Here is a 19,382-nt window from a genome sequence, read left to right on the forward strand (position 1 = left end):
AGGCCATTCTTTGGGTTTAGGCAGGTGAGAGTGTTTCTCACATCCGGGAAAACTGAAATTGGCTTTGGGCTGGCATGGCATAACCTTGTCATATGATTCCCCTTATTTCACACTGACTTGAGTGCGGCCCTGGCTGCAGCCATCTGGCCCTGACCATCATCTCTGTTCTTGTGCCCTTTCTCCATAAAGACTTCAGGCTGAAAGTGTCCCTTACAAACCTGAATTTCCCTGGAACTTCTGATTATGAAGTTCACCTAAAACAATTGCTCTCTCTTCCTTATTAAATGTTTTTACCATGTCTCCTCAACTCTGAAATAGATTGAATTTGCTTCCCCCTCCCATCTGAAATTGAGAATGATTTCCTCCTGCTGAGAAATGAAGCTGAAAGACTGCATACCCCTACCCTGACAGGCACCAGAGAAGCCAGAAAGCAGAGAATGGAGACTGGAAATCAACCCCAGAAGCAGTCCTGTTTAATAAAGTCTAACTAAATCTACATATGTATATCTTCTGGCTTTTGTTTCTATAAATTGTTTCTGTGGAGCTGGTGAGAAGAAGCCTTTCCCCAGCTTGACCAAACCGCATGAAATTCTTTTTTTCCTTTTTTTAAAAAAGTGTAACAACCACTTTTGTATAACTCAACGCAGCCAGGCAGTTGAATCCAGCTAGCTGGGATCCAAGCAAGGTTAACAACTCTAATAGCTTAAAATTTGTAAAGCACAACTATTCTATTCCTTTACTTTTTCAAAAGCTCTAGTTGAGCTTTTAGGCAAAGGTGTGGCAGGAAGTAGGGATTTCAGAGCCAAATAGACTTGGACTTTAATCCCCAATCTGCCATTTACTAGTTATGAAATCTCAGATTAGTTATTTTGTAAGGGCCCAGCTAACACCGGAGGAAGAGACCACCAAGAGACTGACTTTATGCAATAAGCAGGGGGGGGGTTATTGAGATTCCAGCATGCTGGGGCTCCGTGCCCACTCGAGAAGGGAAAGCAGCCCAGAGCCCAGAGCAGGGGTTGAACAATGCTTAAGCACACTTTTTGGGGAGGGCAGGGGCTTTGCATACATCACAGTCTCCTTTAACAAATCACCTTACACCGCGGGAAAATCGAACAACAACTCCTAGACTTGATTAGTACATTCATTGGCGGGAACAGGTCAGGCTGGAGTGATAGGTCATTCCTAAGGAGGGGGTTACATTCAAACTGATTGGTTTGGGCCTTGAATGCCTATGTGACAAGCTGCACTGAGTCCTAGGCTATAAATCAACTATATGGCCAGTAGGGCATTGTCTTAATTGCCTCAGGAATTTAACCCATGCTTTGCAGTTTAGAAGCAGGTTTACAATGCCTGGTCCTTTACATTTTAACTCAGGCTTTGCAGCTTAGAAACTTTACCCTTTCAATTTAAATTCCCTCATGTCTGATGAATTATTTTATAATGCATTTTAAAACTTAAAAATGCATGGGGAGTAAGATTTTTTTTTCCTTCTCCATTGAAGTATAACTTCAAAGAGTAAAATAAACAAATCTCAAGTGTTCAGTTTGATGAGTTTTTGCAAATATCTCTAGCCACTCTTGTTAAAAAATTGGTATATTTACAGTATTCCGGAGGCTCCTTTGTGTTCCTCAACTAGTTGCTATTTCTTTCACAGGACTTTACTGTTTTGACTTCCTCCTCTATGGATTTGTTTTGCCAGTTCTTGATCATTATATATTTGGAATAATATAATGTGTACTCTTTGGGGTCTGGCTCCTTTCTCCCAATATTACTGCTAGGTGATATGACAAATTTATGTTTAACTTTTTAATAAACTGCCAAACTGCCTTCCAAAGTAGCTGTATTGTTTTTGTATTGGCATCAGCAAACTTTGAGAGTTCCATAACCTTGCCAATGGTATGGTCAATCTTTTAAATTCTACACATTCTAATAGATATGTCATGTCATCTCAACATCATGGTTTTGTTTCCCTAAAGATGTTTGGTATCTTTGTGTGTGCTCATTTGTTATCAGTTTATTTTTTTTTTTTTTTTTGTTGAAGTCCCTGTTTAAATCATTTGTCCGTGTTTAAAATTGTTTTCTTATTATTGGGTTTCAAGGGTTATTTATGTATTGTGGATACAAGTCCTTTATCAGATATGTGGTTAGTAAATAATTTCTAACCGTCTATGACTTGTTTTTCCATTAAGTGTCTGGCAAGCCACAGTGTCTAAATTTGGATAAAGTTCTATTTGTTTTGTTTTTTTTTTTCTTTTATGAATAGTGCTTTGGGTGGTATAGCTAAAAAAGCTTAATCACAGATCACTGAGACTTTCTTTTTCTTCTAGAAGTTTTATAGTGTTTTTTAATGACAATAATAAAAACTTTAATATCTAGTTTAACACATAATCACAATATTCAAAAGCTAATATTAAGAATAAATGTATTCTGAACATAATTATCCCCTCCATTTTAGCTTTTACACTTTGGTCTATGATACAATTCAAATTAATTTTTATATATGGTGCAAGGTATGTAAAAAAAAGTTTTCTTTCTTTGTTTTAATGGATATCTAATTTTTGCACCATGATTTGTTGAAAAGAATGTTTTCCTTCCACTGAAATGCCTCCATTCCATGTTTTCTGATAATCAATTGATAATGTATGTGTGGGTCTGTTTCTGGACTCTCTTCTGTCCTGATTATATATTTGGTTACCTTGTCATCATTATCACCCTGTCTGAATTACTGTAATTTTAAAAGTCTCAAAGTCAGATATTATAAGTCCATCATCTTCTTTTTCAAATGTTCTTTATATTTCTATATGCAGTTTAGAATCTTCTTATTAATGTCTGTGATAAAATCTGCTGGTATATTGATTGAAATTAAGTAGAATATATAGACCAATTTGGGAAAAACTGACATCTTAACAGTGAATTTGCTTCTTTAATTTCACTCAGCAATATTTTGTAGTTTTCAGGAAATAGGTTTATCACTCATTGGTCAGATTCATCCGTTAAGTACTTCATGTTTTAACACTATAAAAATTCTAATGCCTTGTTCTTTGTTGGTAAGATAGAGAAATACAGTTGATTTTATTATTTTGATCTTGTAACCTACAACTTTCCTAAAATTATTAGTTCTAATAATATTAAATGTAGGTTTTGTATCAGGTGCAATGGTACATGCCTGTAATCTCAGCAACTAGGAGGCTTACGCAGGAGGATCACAAGTTTAAGATCAGCCTGGAAAACTTAGCAAGGTCCTGTCTTAAAAAAAAAAAAAGAAAAAGAAAAAGAAAGTAGGTTCTGAATACATGACCTTTGTTTATCACATTTATCTCTTTTATCCCTAGTGAGGATTTTTCTTAGAAAGGGATGTTGATTTTGTAAAGTGCATTTTTTTGCAACCATAATTTACCTTTTTTAGTTTGTCATTATGTTGTTTTAAAATGGAAAACAGCATAATGAAGCCCATGTTTCTCTTTTCAAGAGAAGTCAACTTATCCTGCCTTGGAACATAGATATTCCTGGTTCACACTTAGACTGGGACTTAATACCACTTTTCCCCTGGTTCTCCTGGCTTTGGTTTTGGATTAGAACTACACCACTGAGTCCTGGGTCTTCAACTTGCAGAAAGAAAATCATGGTAGCCTCCCTAACCACACGAAACAATTCCTCATAATAAATCCACCTATGAATCTATTTCCTATTGCTTTTTTTTTGGCAGTACTGAGGATTAAACCCAGAGGTGCTCTACCACTGAGCTACATCCCCAGCACTTTCAACTTTTTGAGAAAGGGTTGAATTTTCAATCTTTCTACCTCAGCCTCCCAAGTCATTACAGGGATGTGCCACCATTGCCTGTCTCTACAGTAGAGTTCTTAAGGGAGTTCTGCTACAAACTCCAGTTTGTAACATCCACTTTTGTATAAGTCATTGATTTTAAGTCCTTACATCTTAGTACTAAATTTTCTTTCCCATTGTGTTAATTTTCTCTTTAGCTAGAATGCACATTTAGTAAGGAGTTGACTATGAAGTTTACTTTTTTATTCCCTGATGGTGCTGGACACATGGGAGGTACTTAGACCTTACTGGCTGCCTCATTTATTCATCACTTTTCATTATATTCTTTCTAAACCGGGCAAAAGAGAGGCACAGATTGTAAAACATCAGTCTCAGACAGTAGAAAAAAAATGATTTCTAAGCCAACAGAATGATTCGTATTTTAGACACTTAGATCATGCATAATTTTTCCTTGCCTCTTTTTGCCTAGATGACTGAGATCTGATGCCTAGATGACTGTATACTGATGAATCCTCAAAAGCAAATGTTAAAATAGTACACTAGGGCTAGACATAAAATCACATACATTAACCCCTCCAAAACTTCTGGAACAAAGAGTAGGGATTGAAAAATAGTGTATTTTGTTCATACATGTGACTGAATACACTATTGGTTTAGATATTCATTTGTACTATCAGTAAAATTAACATCGTAGGTATGATCTGACCAGCCTCAAAATAACTATTACTTCTCACATAAATTCTACATTATTGCCAAATGATTCTAATTCATATTTTATAAACATGTTAACCAATTCTGCATTTCCTGAATTAGAAAAATTATTTAATAAATACTCTTAGAGAGATATATAATGTTACTACCTTACAATCTCATGGCTTGGAAGCTCTTAGACTCTGCCGTTAACTTATTCAATGTTCTCCAGTCATTGCTCCTTTCCAATAAAACTACTAGCATAATACCATGCTTTCATTTCCCCCTTTTCCTAGCATTATTAGAGAGAGAGAGAGAGAGAGAGAGAGAGAGAGAGAGAGAGAGGGGAAACAGCAGGTAAATGTTCAGAAAAAGAGATGAATCATATTCAGGTGCTACAAATTCTGAAGTTCTGTATTCACAAATCCATTTGGAGCTCATTCTAATGAGAATTCAAATTCCACAAAACCTTTTGAAAAATAGAATAGATAACAATTGCAAATTGGGCTATTATTAAAATAAAACAGCAAATATGCAAAATGTACTCTTCAGGCCTTAGTATAAGAACAATTAAAAAAAGATTTCAATATCATGCTGCTTCTTCTTTTTTTTTTTTTTTTTTTTGGCAGTACGGGGGAACCCAGAGGTGCTTTATTACTGAGCAATGTCCTCAGTCCCCCACCATTTTAAATCTTATTTGGAGACAGAATCTGGCTTAGTTGCCCAGGCTGGCCTTGAACTTGCAATCTTTCTGCCTCAGCCTCTGAAGCTGCTACAATTACAGTCATGCACCACCACACCCAGCTAATATCACATGCTCTTTAAAAAAAAAAAAAAAAAAAAAAAGATCCTTAAGGACCACACATGCTATCCCATTTGGCAAAAACTTAGTAGAAAATAAAATTTATTAATCTTGATAGAATTTTTAGAATCTCTCATGTATCCAGATGTTAATTTTTATGCTTTTGGTCAATGCACAAATGTTATATATAAAATACATGTATAAAATTCAATAGTTTTATGCAAACTGCATTTTAGACACATAGAACCCTCAATAATGACCAGTGATCTCTGGCGTATATTTTAAAAATCACCTTTGTCTCTCTCTCTCTCTCTCTCTCTCTCTTTTTTTCCAAATTCTCTAGCTGGAGAAAAACAAGTACAGTAGTTATTAATTTGCCTGAGGAAATCCAGAAACTATCTTTTGAATTCTTAAGTGCCACAAAATATTTTGGCAAAATAAGAGTAAACAAATTACTTAGAACAGGGTCTCCCAAACTTGACACTTGACATTGACCCAGATAACTTTATATTGTTGGAAGTTATCCTGTCCACTATGTGATGTTCAGCAACATTTCTGGTCTCTACTCATTAGATGCTAGTAGTATCATCCCATCCTCCCAGCTGTGACACCCATAAATGTCCCTAGACATTGCTAAGTGCCCCCTTGGGATGGAGGGGATTCCCTCTGGTTGAGAGTTATTATGAAGTGATAGAAGACAAAAAATCCAAAGTTAGATGTTCATTGAAAAAAGCTCTATGACCCCACAATATCAGAGAAGTATCAATTTGCTTTAATGCATTATCTCAAAGTTTCTCCCCAGTTTCATGTTTTCCTGAAAAAATAATTTCCTCAAGGTACAAATAATGATAACACTCCAGAAACAAGAAGATAAGTTTATTTTGCTGTCCAATTATTTCCTTTAAAAAGTTTAATGCTTGATAAAATAAAACAAACTTTTAGTATCATAAAAACCTTCTGACATGTACATGACATATTATTACTATGTACAACTTCGAAAACAAAGTAATGTTGAACATCCTGATTATAGTTAAGCTATAGGAAACTTTCTGGATGGTCAATATTTTCCTTGGCTGGAAGAAAAATCATACAATCGAAAAATATAAATAAGACCTTCAATGAGTTGAGGATAATAAAAACACTATCTGAAATTCAGTCATCTGGATCTTGAAAAGTTTGTAGTAGTTTCAACAGTTCAGCAGGCAAAATGAAATCCTGTGAAAGTTCAAACTTCAGTCTTCCAGGAGAGGTCCTGCAGTTTCACAGTTGATCTATCAAAAATAAAAGCTATTTCCTATTATAGTAGAACTTGGTAGATGGTTCATATACCATTTTTCACCAGCTCATGGACTCCGTTCTCATCAATGATTAAAGGTGCATGGAACTCTTTATCTGCTACATAACTTTCTATTCCCTAAAAGGATTGAAATTAAACACAGTTAGAAAATTGGTGGATGCCTGTCAAGCACTGCTGGACTTAATGGTTGTGATGCCAAAAGCCAGGCTGAGATAAAAGAATTTTAAAGTTAAAAAAAAAAAAATCTATTTCATGTACTTTAAAACTAGACTTAATAATTATTTATAGAAGCATAAAACAAACAACAAACAAAAGAAAGTAAGTTACTCTGATTATAATAATTTCTTTTCTTGCAGTTCTAAAACTGAACCCAGGACCTTGAATATGCTACATAAATGATTATCATATAATTTCTAAAGTTAATGATTTTCATCATCACTCAGTAAAGTTAACTTTCTCCTGATGCTACAACTAAGCAATACTAATAAGAATCTCCAGAAAAAAATATTAATAATTTGAACAGCAGGGACCTTCAACTCCTCAGATGTTAAAAGTTACAGTAGAAAATGTACATTGCATTAAAAAGAGCTAAATGATTTATCAAAAAAGGTCAATAATGTATTTTAAAGCCTAATGAATTTTAATGGATAGGTGAAACAAATTAACATTATAGACTTCTGTTACTGACAAGTCACTCAATTATGGGATAGATGCAAAGACATAACAGAAAATTCTCTAAGAATTAAGAATCAAAGCAGCTTTACAACTCACTCCTAGGAAGAGGTCTTCAGGATAGGATGACAAGAAAATGCTCCATTTTCTCAAAGGGTAACTCTACTTAAACATAATACAAGAATCCTGTTTTTTGTTTGTTTTTAAGTTTTATTCTTAACTGACAAATAATTATATGTATTTATGGGGTACAACATGCTGTTTCAATGTACATATACATTGCAGAATGATCAAATCAGGCTAATTAACAGAATTCTCTCCTCAAATACTTAACTGCTTTTTGTGGTGAGAACATTTAAAGTTCACTCTTAAAGCTGTTTGGAAATATACAATACTCTTAAAAGAACAAGAGGGGAAAAAAAGGAAAGCAAACTTACTTCTCCAGCATAGGAGATAAGAGGAGAGATTTCACACTGGATTGGTACATCATTGGCATCCTTCAAGCTAAGGGGAAAAAAAAATCCCAAATATGTGTTAAAGATTTTACTTCCCATATTACTTGCCAGAGTTAAAATGAAGACCATAACTTCCCTCTGAGAAGCTTGCAGATAACAAAATTCTTGTAGTTGAACAAATGAAATATATCCTACCCTGATGATCATTAAATTTTAAATTTTCATGGTCAGAAAGACACTATTTAGGGAAAAAGCCAATAATTACTGCAAACTCTTTAAAGCATTTCATCACTGTTTATATACTATTCCTTTCTACACATCTCATTTTTTACTAATCCCAAGTTTCATAAAGTTGATAAAGAAGAGCCTATTAATTGAGTATATACTATGTGCCAGGCCCCCATTGCTAGGTGCCTTCAAACCTTTGCATTGCCTTTTAATCTTCATCATAATCTTCCAGGTCAGGTACTAATATTGACTAATATTCTAGAGTCAGACTGTCCAATTCAGTACCCAATGGCCATATGTGGCTACTTAAGTTTAAAATAATTAAAATTTTAAAAAATTGAAAATTTTAAATTCACTTTCTCAGTCATAATAATCATATTTTAAGTGTTCAGCAGCCATGAGTGACTAATGACAAACAAACTGGAGAGCAGAGATGTAGAAAACTTCCCTCACTGTACAACATTCCATTTAGACAGTACAATTCTAAAGATCATTTAAATTATTTCCTAATACTTTTTTTTTACAATCCAAATATCCTAGATTAGCTGAGTTAATTTATTAATTACATTTTATTTTTAAGGCATAGACAGAGTTTATTTAGGAAGGTAGACATGCATTCAAGGGAGAATGTAGGCTACCTCAAGAGTGAGAAGCCTATCCATTACACTTTAAAATACTTCTGTTATCAAAAGTCCTTTTTAAAGTGCTAAGGCAGAACACACTCAAGCAAAATCAAGGCCAAAGTCACCATCTGTATAATTCTCAGTCACAATGTAATATTTATAGTTATTTGCAATTCTGAACTTCCAAATCATCTAACATAAAAATCAATAAACAGTACTTTCAATACATTTACAGTCACTAGACTGTGGCATTATTTGTCATTTCAAGAATCTTAGAAATAGGACAGGACACACAAAAAAATCCAGTCCTGTGTAGCCTCAAACCATGTTCTCTTTCTAGTAAGAAGTCTTCAACTTTGGTGGAGTCAATAAAATCAGAGGTTTTCTGAGGTCAGCCACAGGCCAATTTTTCTCCAAACAGAACTCTATATCTTACTCCAATTTACTTAATCTGACTACTTTCTACTTGAACCAGGACAGTCATATTCTCTTTGGATCCTTCCAAGTCATTTTCAGCTATGATCCATTTGACTATAAAAATTATAATGTTCCTCCAAGATTTAGCTCTTGTCCCCACCTCTCCTAGACCACTGCATTTCATAGTGATTGCTTCCATTCATTTATTTTAAAAAAATAAATTTATTAAGCACCTGTTAAGTCTCCCTGCCTCCTAGAGTAAGTACTGTTTATACCATTGTTAGCACATAATCACATAATAATGCCCCTTAGTTTTTATGAATGGGCATCTTAATTTTTATGAATATGCATCTTGAACTCCCAGTAGGCTCTCTTTTGTGTAGACACTTCAGCACTGAAGATACTAAGAGCATCTGTAAGTAGGTCTGTCAATGCTTGCTGATTGAATGAATAAATGAACCATGAAAGTAGATGGACAACAGCCTAATGCAGAGAAAAGAGGAGGCACACACTTTACACATCTCTCCAGATATGTGCCAGATTCTATCACAAGAGTTATACACCAGACTCTCCTCTCTGGATGGCTTGAAGTCACACTAACCAAATGGAAAAAATGAGGGCCCATCCCACTGATGGGCAATTGATATATGTGTGTGTGTGTGTGTGTGTACACTAAACCTAACAACTTTGAAAGTGTAGCAAGAATATCATGCTGTCTTTTTAACTAAAAAGATAATGGCATTTAAAAACTTTGACAGTACCCAAATAAGAGGACATATGGCACTTCTAGCTAAAAATGACCTGTTAAAGACAAAAAAAGATACTAATTGACCAAAATTACAACACAATTACACAAAAAGAGAGCTGTTTATGTAAGAATAAATCAACAGAACAGCTTTCTCCATATTAAGAGCCATTGAATATATATGAATAATTACAACCTTTATACTGACATCATATTATCCAATTCAGTAAGATACATTTTCAGAATACTTTCTAACTTATGCTTATGCTAAAAGCTGGAATTCAAATTTGTTCTCTCTGACTCTAACCTGCTCTGGGTCTTACCTAACACCTGTAAAACTGTTACTATGGGCTCAAATACCCATGGTCAGATTCTTTAGTAAAGCATGCTCCCCATTTCCAGCATGCACTGAGATTCTGAGTTAGTGTCATCCAGACAGATACCTGCCACCAAGTAAGCACTGCACCCCGACCAAAGCTTCAATCATCCTCCCTCCAGACCCCCAAAAGGCAGAGCACTAAACTACAATGCCAGTTAGTATGGAGGGAAGCACAGCCCCATCACCATGCACTGCAGGCAGGCAGGTATATTTACTTGTAATTGACATCAGCTGTGATGGTCTCTGACTTTCCATTTGTAGCACTGTTATGTAGGAATAAATAAGTATTAATGGGAATGGAAAGAAATCAAACAATAACAATGAAGTGGAGTTGCAAAGTACACTTGACCAAATGGCATATACTTATGGTAAATCGTAAATCTAGCAAGAGAGGCCTGAGGGGGTTAAAAAAAAAAATTCAATGGTCAAAGATGAAGCATGAGAACAATATGACATGTCACAAAGCAAGCTGATTGACAAGGCAGAGCCTGTAAGTGGCCTTGGACTTGGAGATAGACGCTAACACTGTTCCTTTTTGTAAAAACAGTTATCAAACAGTAAGTTCCAATGCCCAATGTTTTAATACTTATTGAAGTATTCTAGTGCTTTAGTATATGCAGCCTTTTTCCCCTTAAGAACATAAATTAAATGGCAGAATGCTTCTCACCCAAATACAAAAACACCAAAAAGCTTAAAAAGGGAAATCTAGGTGCCAATGAAGGTTTTATCATAAAATAAAAGATTCAGCTTAAAAGTGCTTTATCTCAAATTTGAATAACTACAAGTACCTTCTTTCTTAAGCTTCTGAAAATACAAAATATTTCTAAAGTTTGAGTATCAGAACATAACTGGCACCTTTCTTAGTACCTGGGAGAAGAACCATGAGGCAACATCTCCTGGGTAGCCTGAGGGTGGCAGGGCTTTAGATGGGTCTCACATATAACACTTGCTGTGAGGCCACAGATAAATGAGCAGCAATAACCCATCTTCTGTGGCTGAGAAACTTCCCCTGTGTATAGTATATTGCTAATGGGATTTTAAATTATCTTCTGACCATTATTTAATAGAAGTGATTTCATTGATATGGTGGGGCTATTTGAAACAACAACAACAACAACAACTTTCTCTTTAAGAGAAAGTAAAGATGTCCTTCTCTGTAATGGGCAAAACTTGATGTTACTTCTTTTTTTTTTTTGAATTTTAATATTTTAGTTTTCGGTGGACACAACATCTTTGTACGTGGTGCTGAGGATCGAACCCAGGCCGGACGCATGCGGGGCGAGCGCGCGACCACTTGAGCCACACCCCCAGCCCCTTGATGTTACTTCTTATCACAAACTTCCCACACAGCAATAATTTACTATCTTAAAAGATTTTAAATTTACTTTTTTATAAAAAGATTTCAGGATATAGCAAGAGAGAAGTCAAAAAGAAGTCCAAGAAAACATTCCCACTGAAGAGAAAAGATAGTGACTTACCGGGGAATTGCTGGAAGGCGGGAGCCATTTTCATCTATAAAGTGGCCGCCTGCATTAAGGACCCAGCAATGGTGAAGGGACATCAAAGCATGCCTTGCAGTAGTAGGGTTGTCCTTCCCATTCTGGCTGTCCGCATTCTTTAGTGGAGAAAACTCATCTTCCCGTAATACCTCATACACCACAAACTTCCTAGAGTGAAATCATACAAAGACTTCTTTCTCGTGAAATAAAATTGCATACAGAGCTTCTCATTCCTCTCTATATAGCTAAGCCTTTAGTATTCAATGACAAGTTTTCTTAACATAATTTTGGTTGTATTACAAAAAAAATAATGCTCATCCCTTGACCAAAGAAAATTGTAATTTTCTTCTCCAGTACAAAAATGAAAACTCATTTCTAACCCCAACTATAATAAAACATTTCATCTTAGATCAGAAAGATCAGAAATCCTAATGCACAAAGATCATATTAGCACGGGAGCTAAGAGAAAAAAAAATATAAAAAAGATGCTTTAGAAATGTATATGGAGGGCTGGGGATGTGGCTCAAGCGGTAGCGCGCTCGCCTGGCATGCGTGTGGCCCGGGTTCGATCCTCAGCACCACATACAAACAAAGATGTTGTGTCCCTCGAAAACTAAAAAATAAATATTAAAAAATTCTCTCTCTTAAAAAAAAAAGAAATGTATATGGAGAGACTGACTGTATACAGCTAATTCACATTCTGCATTTTCACATTTGTCAAATTCTGAAATAAGTATCTCAACATCAGATGTGATCTTTATTATAGAAGGGTATATAATCCAAAAACATGTTCGCTAGAACATTTGCTCACAGGTCAGAAACAGATCCCAAACACAAATGGGTCAATTGTTTATCTTAACCTTTTTAGTCTTTCAGCCAAGCAAGATAAATGACTTTAACAACTTTGCAGGAGAGCCAGATAACAATCCAACTGATAAAAAGAACACTGCACTCTAGGTACTCAAATCACACTCCTTGGAGTGGTGGTTTATTGTAGGGAATGATAATCGATCTAGATGATATACTCATGATCAAAATGCCTGAAATACATGCTATCAAATGTTTCCTGAGAACAGTTTCCTGCCTAAGAGACTAAAAAGCAGCATTTCAAGACAAATTAAATCTTACTGGTGTTATTCAAAGCATACTTTGCAAACTGGAAGATGTCAAAGACAAATTTTTCCATCTTTATTCCATTTGGTTTGTCTGGCTTAATTAATTGCCCCTGGGAATCCACATATGGAATCTTCTTTTGAGCCACATGATGCTGCAACTGGGGTTCGTAAACACTAAGAATTAAGGGGGAAAAACAGACAATCACTTTCCAGATTTAAAATGCCAGAAAATTTGATAATAATCAGGCACAAATGTTAGAACAAAGTACTAAGATTTTCAAAGTGAAGAACATTTGTTAAGCTTTGGTTTATATTAAAATACTGAATGAATAGACTTCTCCCACTCATTTCCTTATATTTTAAAAAAAACAAATAATGATTTCCACATTAAAAAACATACACACCCAGACACATACAGACAGAAGTTACATCAATGTCTCTCTCATTACTTTTATGACTTTTATAAAATGTTCTCTTGCTCTAGCTTTTTCAGCTGAGATTCCTTCAAGTACAGGATGGAAAGGTAAATATTAAAGTTACTATGGGTGAATACATAACACAGCTACAAAAAACACAGTAAAATGGGAACTATTTTACAACTAGAATTGTCTGAAGTAAAGCTTAACTGACCTGATTTGATCATGTCACAATGTATACCAAGAGGAAAATATCACCTTGTACCCCACAAACACATATGATTATCATTTATCAATTAAAAAATAAAAATAAAGTATTAACTTTTTAAGGAGCAGATGGTCATTTTGAATATATGAATGCTACCAAGTGAATCTAACAGTGAAAACACCCTTCATTTAAATATCTGGTGATATATACTAAGCTCTTATTTAATACCTTATGGCATTGCCAGACTGACATTCAAATCTCAAGTCCTTATACACAAGATTCTAAATGCTAGTCTGGTAATAGCTGAATTAGAATTGTGTGAGCAGCTTTTAAAAAAATATAGATCCTCTGGCTCTGTCTCCAGAAATTCTGATTCAGTTGGTGAAGGGTAGACATCTTTTTTTTAAATATTTTTAGTTGTAGATGGACACAATACCTTTATTTCATTTATTTATTTTTATGTGGTGCTGAGGATGAAACCCAGTGCCTCACACATGCTAAGCAAGCGCTCTACCGCTGAGCTACAATCTCAGCCAAGACATCTATTTTTAAAAAGCTCCCAGTTGTGGTAAAGAGGAGTTTCATTTCTTAATTCTTTGCTTCAGCAGAATCTAGGACATGAGATTGAGAGGGTGAGAAGAAAATGAAGAAATGCTTTGGACTTCACCTAATGCATTGGAGAAAAGCTCCTATTAATCTCTACCTTATAATAATGTCACTACAAACAATCACAGTTGAGATAAATTTCCATTTGATAAAAGTAATCCTCAGGAAAGATGAATTCTATGGGACATGGGCTTAGGGAACTAAATGAAAATAAAATTTTATATACCATACAATCCTATCCTGGTTAGAGAAGGGCCTATAGCATAGGAGGATCTATCCATTTCCCAGGTGGTTTAGTTTCTAATTAATAACAAAAATAATAAGAGGTCTCCTCTGTATTTCATAACTTTAGGAAAATCGTTTGGTTTGAATAAATAGCAAAAAATGGAAAAAAGAAAAAAAATAGTAAGCGGCTCTATCTTAAGGAATATAATAGGAAAGAAAGAAATCAAATTATTACTATTTGCAGATGATATGGTCCTATATTTAGAAGATCCAAAAAACTCTACAAGAGTTCTAGAACTGAAAAACAAATTTAACAAAGTAACATGATATAAAATCAACACACAAAATTCAATAGATTTTCTATACACAAATAATGAACTCACTGAAAAAGAAAGCCAGGGAAATGATCCCATTCATAATAACTGCAAAAATAACAACAACAAGAAAAAAAAAAAAAAAAACCTAGGAATAAATCCAACCAAGGAGAGGAAAGACTTCTATAATAAAAATTATAAAATAGAGGCTGAGGTTGTAGCTCAGTGGCAGAGCACTTGCCTAGCATGTGTGAGGCACTGGGTTTGATTCTCAGCACTGTATATAAATAAATAAAATAAAGGTCTATTAATAACAAAAAAAAATTTAAACTATAACATACTGAAAAAACCATTTGAAGAAAACACTAGAAGATGAAAAGAACTTCCATGTTCTTGGGTAGGTAGAATTAATCACTAAACTGTCCATATTACCAAAAGTGATCTATAGATTTAATGCAATCCCCATCAAAATATCAAAGACATCTTTACAGAACTAGAAAAAATTGTCCTAAATTTTACATGGAAGAACAAAAGGCCCAGAGAAGCCAAAACTATAAAGAGCAAAAAGACCAATGCTGGAGACATCACAATACCTGATTTCAAATTATACTATGGAGCTATAATAACAAAAACAACATGATAAAACATAAAAATAGACACATGGAACAATGAAAGAGAGGACAGTGACAAACCCACATAGATACAGTCTCTGTTCCTTAACAAAGGCACCAAAAATGTACAATGGAAAAAAGACAACTTTAAAAAAAAAATAGTGCTGGGAAAACTGTATATCCCATACACAGAAGGAAACTGGATCCTCATTTTTCACCCTGCACAAAAGTCTATGCAAAGTGGATCAGACCTAGAAATTAGACCAGAAACTTTGCAACTGGTAGAAGAAAACATGGGGTCAATACTCCAGCAAACAAGTGCCAATATAGACTTCCTCAGGCATCACTGACTTCTAAAGCTCAGGAAATAATAGCAAGAATTAATAACAAACCAATTAAAATGGGCAAACTAAACAGATATTTCTAAATAGAAGAAATGCAAATGGTCAATGAATACACGAAAAAATGTTTAACATTTTTAGCAATTATGAAAATGGAAATCAAAACTACACTGAGATTTCATCTCACATGAATTGGAACAGCAATCATCAAGAATACAAATAATAATAAATACTGGCAAAGATGTGGGGAAAGGTAACATTTATATATCATTAAGTTATGGAACCAGTCCAAGTACCTTCCATGCATGAATGAAAAAAGAAAATGTGGTATACATAAACATGGAGTTTTACTCACTCATAAAGAAGAATGAAATTATGTCATTTGTAGGAAAATCAATGAAACTCGAGAAAAACATGTTAAGCGAAAGAAGTCAAAGTCAAGGGTCATATGTTTTCTCTCATATTTGGAAGAAATATTTTTTTAAAAAGGAAGGGATAATAGCATAGAGAGGGAGAGAGAAGGGAAACGGGAGGAAATGAGCAATGAAATTGACCAACTTATGTTCTGTGTATACGCCAATCTATCACAATGAATTCCACTACTTTGTCACAATTATAATGTATCAATTAAAAAAAAAAAAGACCCTAATTTTGCCCATACTTGACAACATCTCTCAGAAATGGTACAGTGAAGAAATGATTGGCAATGTTCCCCGCATTGAACAGCAGTCGTCCATCTGAACTTCGTTTTTGAGCTGTTGCCAGGGAAATCTCACTATATTCTACCACCTGGTATACTCCATCCACTCGGCAAACCACTCCAACTGGTTCTGTAGGGTTTGTTTTCTCTACCACCTGCCCAACAACAGAAAAAAAAAAAAAAAAAAGACAACATTAGAGGAAGAAATTTAATTAAATGCTCCTTTGGAGATTTTCCATTGTCAAAGGCCATATTTACAATTTTGCTTACATTGTCTGTAAGGTATTAACCCAAAAGGAATCTTTAATTTTAGAAAATCAACTACCCATAGTTTGACAAGCTATTTTCCAACTGGAAATTAAGTATATACATTATCTCCTTCCTATTTACCACTTAACCAAACTGGGATAGAAATATCATCATACATATATGACCCAGAGGTAATCATATAGGACTTGGCCCTAAGATATTTTATAGTTTTATTATTTATTTTCACCCATCCTCAACTACTTTGAGAATAAATGAAATTTCTCTAGGATTCATAAGACAAAAGACTTAAGTAAGGTATTTTGTCTCTAATTCTGTTCTGTCTACACCATTATTTCATTTTAACATAGTGTTTTTTCAATTTTCATTCATGAATGCAACATTTTTCTTGTTTTTTATGAACTTGGATTAGAGCAGGCAAGTCATTGGGCTCCCACTCTAACTTTAAATCAGAAAAAAAAACTACTCATGTCTATCCATTTTGCATACTATGTTTTATTTGAAGTAAGAGATTCTAGGCTTTTAAAAAGTCTGAAAATGAGTGATTTAAATCATTTATCAATGGCCCTGGGCTAGTACAGCAACTGGGAGAAGAGTCTATCAAAATCAGAGAGAAAGGTAAGAGTATATCATTTTTTAAAAAATTCACAGGTGATTCTGATATGTCACACCATTGTCCCAACATTTCTGGCCCAAGTTAGAAGAAAATTATGAAAGAAGTGTATGCAATGCTCTAATATAAAATCAAGGTTGAGATGAAATGAACAGCCAACACAAGAATTAAACAATAAAGAATATTTGAAGGTATTGCTCTGTTTGCCCTGTCCAATTAATGATATAGCATGCTTTGAAGTATTTTTAAAAATCTGTATCCAATTGGGAAACTGTATTCTAGATACACATGAAATTATATCAATAAACTTAAAAAAATTCTCTTAAGCAACTGATTTCTTGAATAAACAGTGACTCACAGTTATTTCCAGACAACTAAAGCCACTATTGAAAACTTCGTTTACAAAGCAAATAGAGATATATGCACGGCATCTAGCTCAGTGAGGCAGGGCTACTGGATACATAAACTCCTGTGTAGCTGCACTGTTTGCCAACCTGAAAGGGGCACAGTACTCAATGAAAATAAACTTTTCACCAAGGAAGTGGATTAAACTGGAAGGAAACATACAGCAAAATTATTTAAACCAATTATTGATCTATTTCTGCCAATTATTTGTCTATCAGCCCATCATCACCTCTCATTTCATGTACTATACAGTGGGTCTCTTACAGAACAGGGAATTTTGGAATAAATTCCTCTCATCCCAATTTTTAAAATGTACACAAGGGGACCTGAAATGTAGGTCAGTGATAGAATACTTGCCTACAACGTGCAATACTTTAGGTTCAATCCTCAACATCACACACGCACGCACGCACACACACACAATGCACACAGATTTCTTTTCCACTTGCCTCTATACACCCCTAATTTCAATCAGCCACGGAAATAAAAATAAGCATATTCACACTTTACATTTTACAAGTATTAATCTGCAGGCATAAGGTTTACTTCTATGGTAACTATTAAACTCCAAATATTATTATCTAAACTATACAAGAAAGCATTTGTATACTATATAAAGTTAGAAGTTAATTTATATTATAAGAAAAAAATACACAGTATAAAATCAAGAGGTTTCCTCAATAACCCATAAATTTAAATTTTAAAAGCAAATATCCATAACAGTTACTATAATTGCTTTATATAATTATCCTAACTTTTTAGCTTTGTACTTTTTAAACACTGTCAGTCCTTTCCAAGGCTCTTGTTCCACAGGAAAATACTTCATGCCATATGATAAGGGACTATTAAAGAAGTACTGCAAAGAATTCTATTCCAAAACTATGAATCCCTCCCTAATTAAGATGTTTTTCAATATACATTTTAACATCTTCATTTTCTTATTTAAAAAGGGGGAAAGAGAGCTCAATGGTTTCTAATATTTCTAAAAGTTTGACATATTTTGGTTCCAACTGAACATTTATTTATTAATTCATTGTTTGAGGACTACATTAAATGCCAGACACAGGACTAAGCAGTATGTATGAAAGGAAGACTGATTCTGAATTTATACCTGCAGATTAACACTTGTAAAATGTAAAGTGTGAATTTGCTTATTCTTGTTTCCCATGGCTGATTGGAATCAGAAGCAAGTAGAAAACAAATCTTGTATGCATTGTGCGTGTGTGTGTGTGTGTGTGTGTGTGTGTGTGAGTGTGTGTATGATGTTGAGGATTGAACCTAAAGCACTGCATGTTATAGGCAAGTATTCTATCACTGAGCTACATTTCAGATCCTGTTGTGTGCATTTTAAAAATTAGAATGAGAAGAATTTATTCCATGGGTAATGAAGAAGAGTGACAGGTTGGATCTCTACAAACATTAGCACGCTAGCCAAGTGTGTCTATAATCCAGTCACTAGGGAGGCTGAGACAAGATAATTCCAAGTTCTAGGCCAGCCTCAGCAATTTGGTGAGGCCCTAAGCAATTTAGTAAGACCCTGTCTCAAAAGAAAAAATAAAAAGGGTCAAGGATGTAATTCAATGACCAAGTAAGTGCCCCTGGGTCTAATCCCCAGTATTAAAAAAAAAAAAAAAAAAGGTAGCACACTAGTTTAAAAAGTTATTTGAGCTACCAGCAAATGCAAAACTAGTCTGATGGTGGGCTGGAGTTGTATCTCAGTGGTAGAATGCTTTCCTAGCACATGTGAAGTACTGGGTCCTCAGCACCACATAAAAATAAATAAATAAAATAAGGACTTAAAAACAAAGAGTGTGATGGCATAATGTGACATACTAGACAAAGAGATGGGAAACTGAATTCAAATTCTGGCTCTGCTAATGTGTTAAAGGACCTTGAGACTGGGACTTAAAAAGTGTTGGAACTCAGGGTGCTTATTTCTGAGATTAAAAGGGTTGACTGGATCATCTCAAA

General features: G+C 34.5%; 1 protein-coding gene across 3 annotated transcripts in view; it reads right to left on the reverse strand.

The window, feature by feature from the left end:
- Positions 1 to 6,136: 6,136 nt before the first annotated feature.
- Uap1 (UDP-N-acetylglucosamine pyrophosphorylase 1) overlaps positions 6,137 to 19,382 on the reverse strand; it is a 37,323-nt gene continuing 24,077 nt past the window's right edge. For 2 of the 3 annotated variants that reach the window (XM_071618240.1, XM_027922498.2), the window contains 5 exons: positions 16,088 to 16,281; positions 12,739 to 12,879; positions 11,570 to 11,758; positions 7,682 to 7,748; positions 6,137 to 6,689 (listed from right to left, as the gene is read on the reverse strand). In XM_071618240.1, coding sequence (XP_071474341.1) covers positions 6,597 to 6,689; positions 7,682 to 7,748; positions 11,570 to 11,758; positions 12,739 to 12,879; positions 16,088 to 16,281 — 684 coding nt within the window. In that variant the 3' untranslated portion in view covers positions 6,137 to 6,596. Of the gene's footprint in view, positions 6,690 to 7,681; positions 7,749 to 10,306; positions 10,355 to 11,569; positions 11,759 to 12,738; positions 12,880 to 16,087; positions 16,282 to 19,382 lie in introns of all 3 variants that reach the window. The other variant, XM_071618239.1, reaches the window with a different exon arrangement.

Source organism: Marmota flaviventris, chromosome 10 (genome assembly GCF_047511675.1).
Source record: "Marmota flaviventris isolate mMarFla1 chromosome 10, mMarFla1.hap1, whole genome shotgun sequence".
In the NCBI taxonomy this organism is placed as follows: domain Eukaryota; kingdom Metazoa; phylum Chordata; class Mammalia; order Rodentia; family Sciuridae; genus Marmota; species Marmota flaviventris.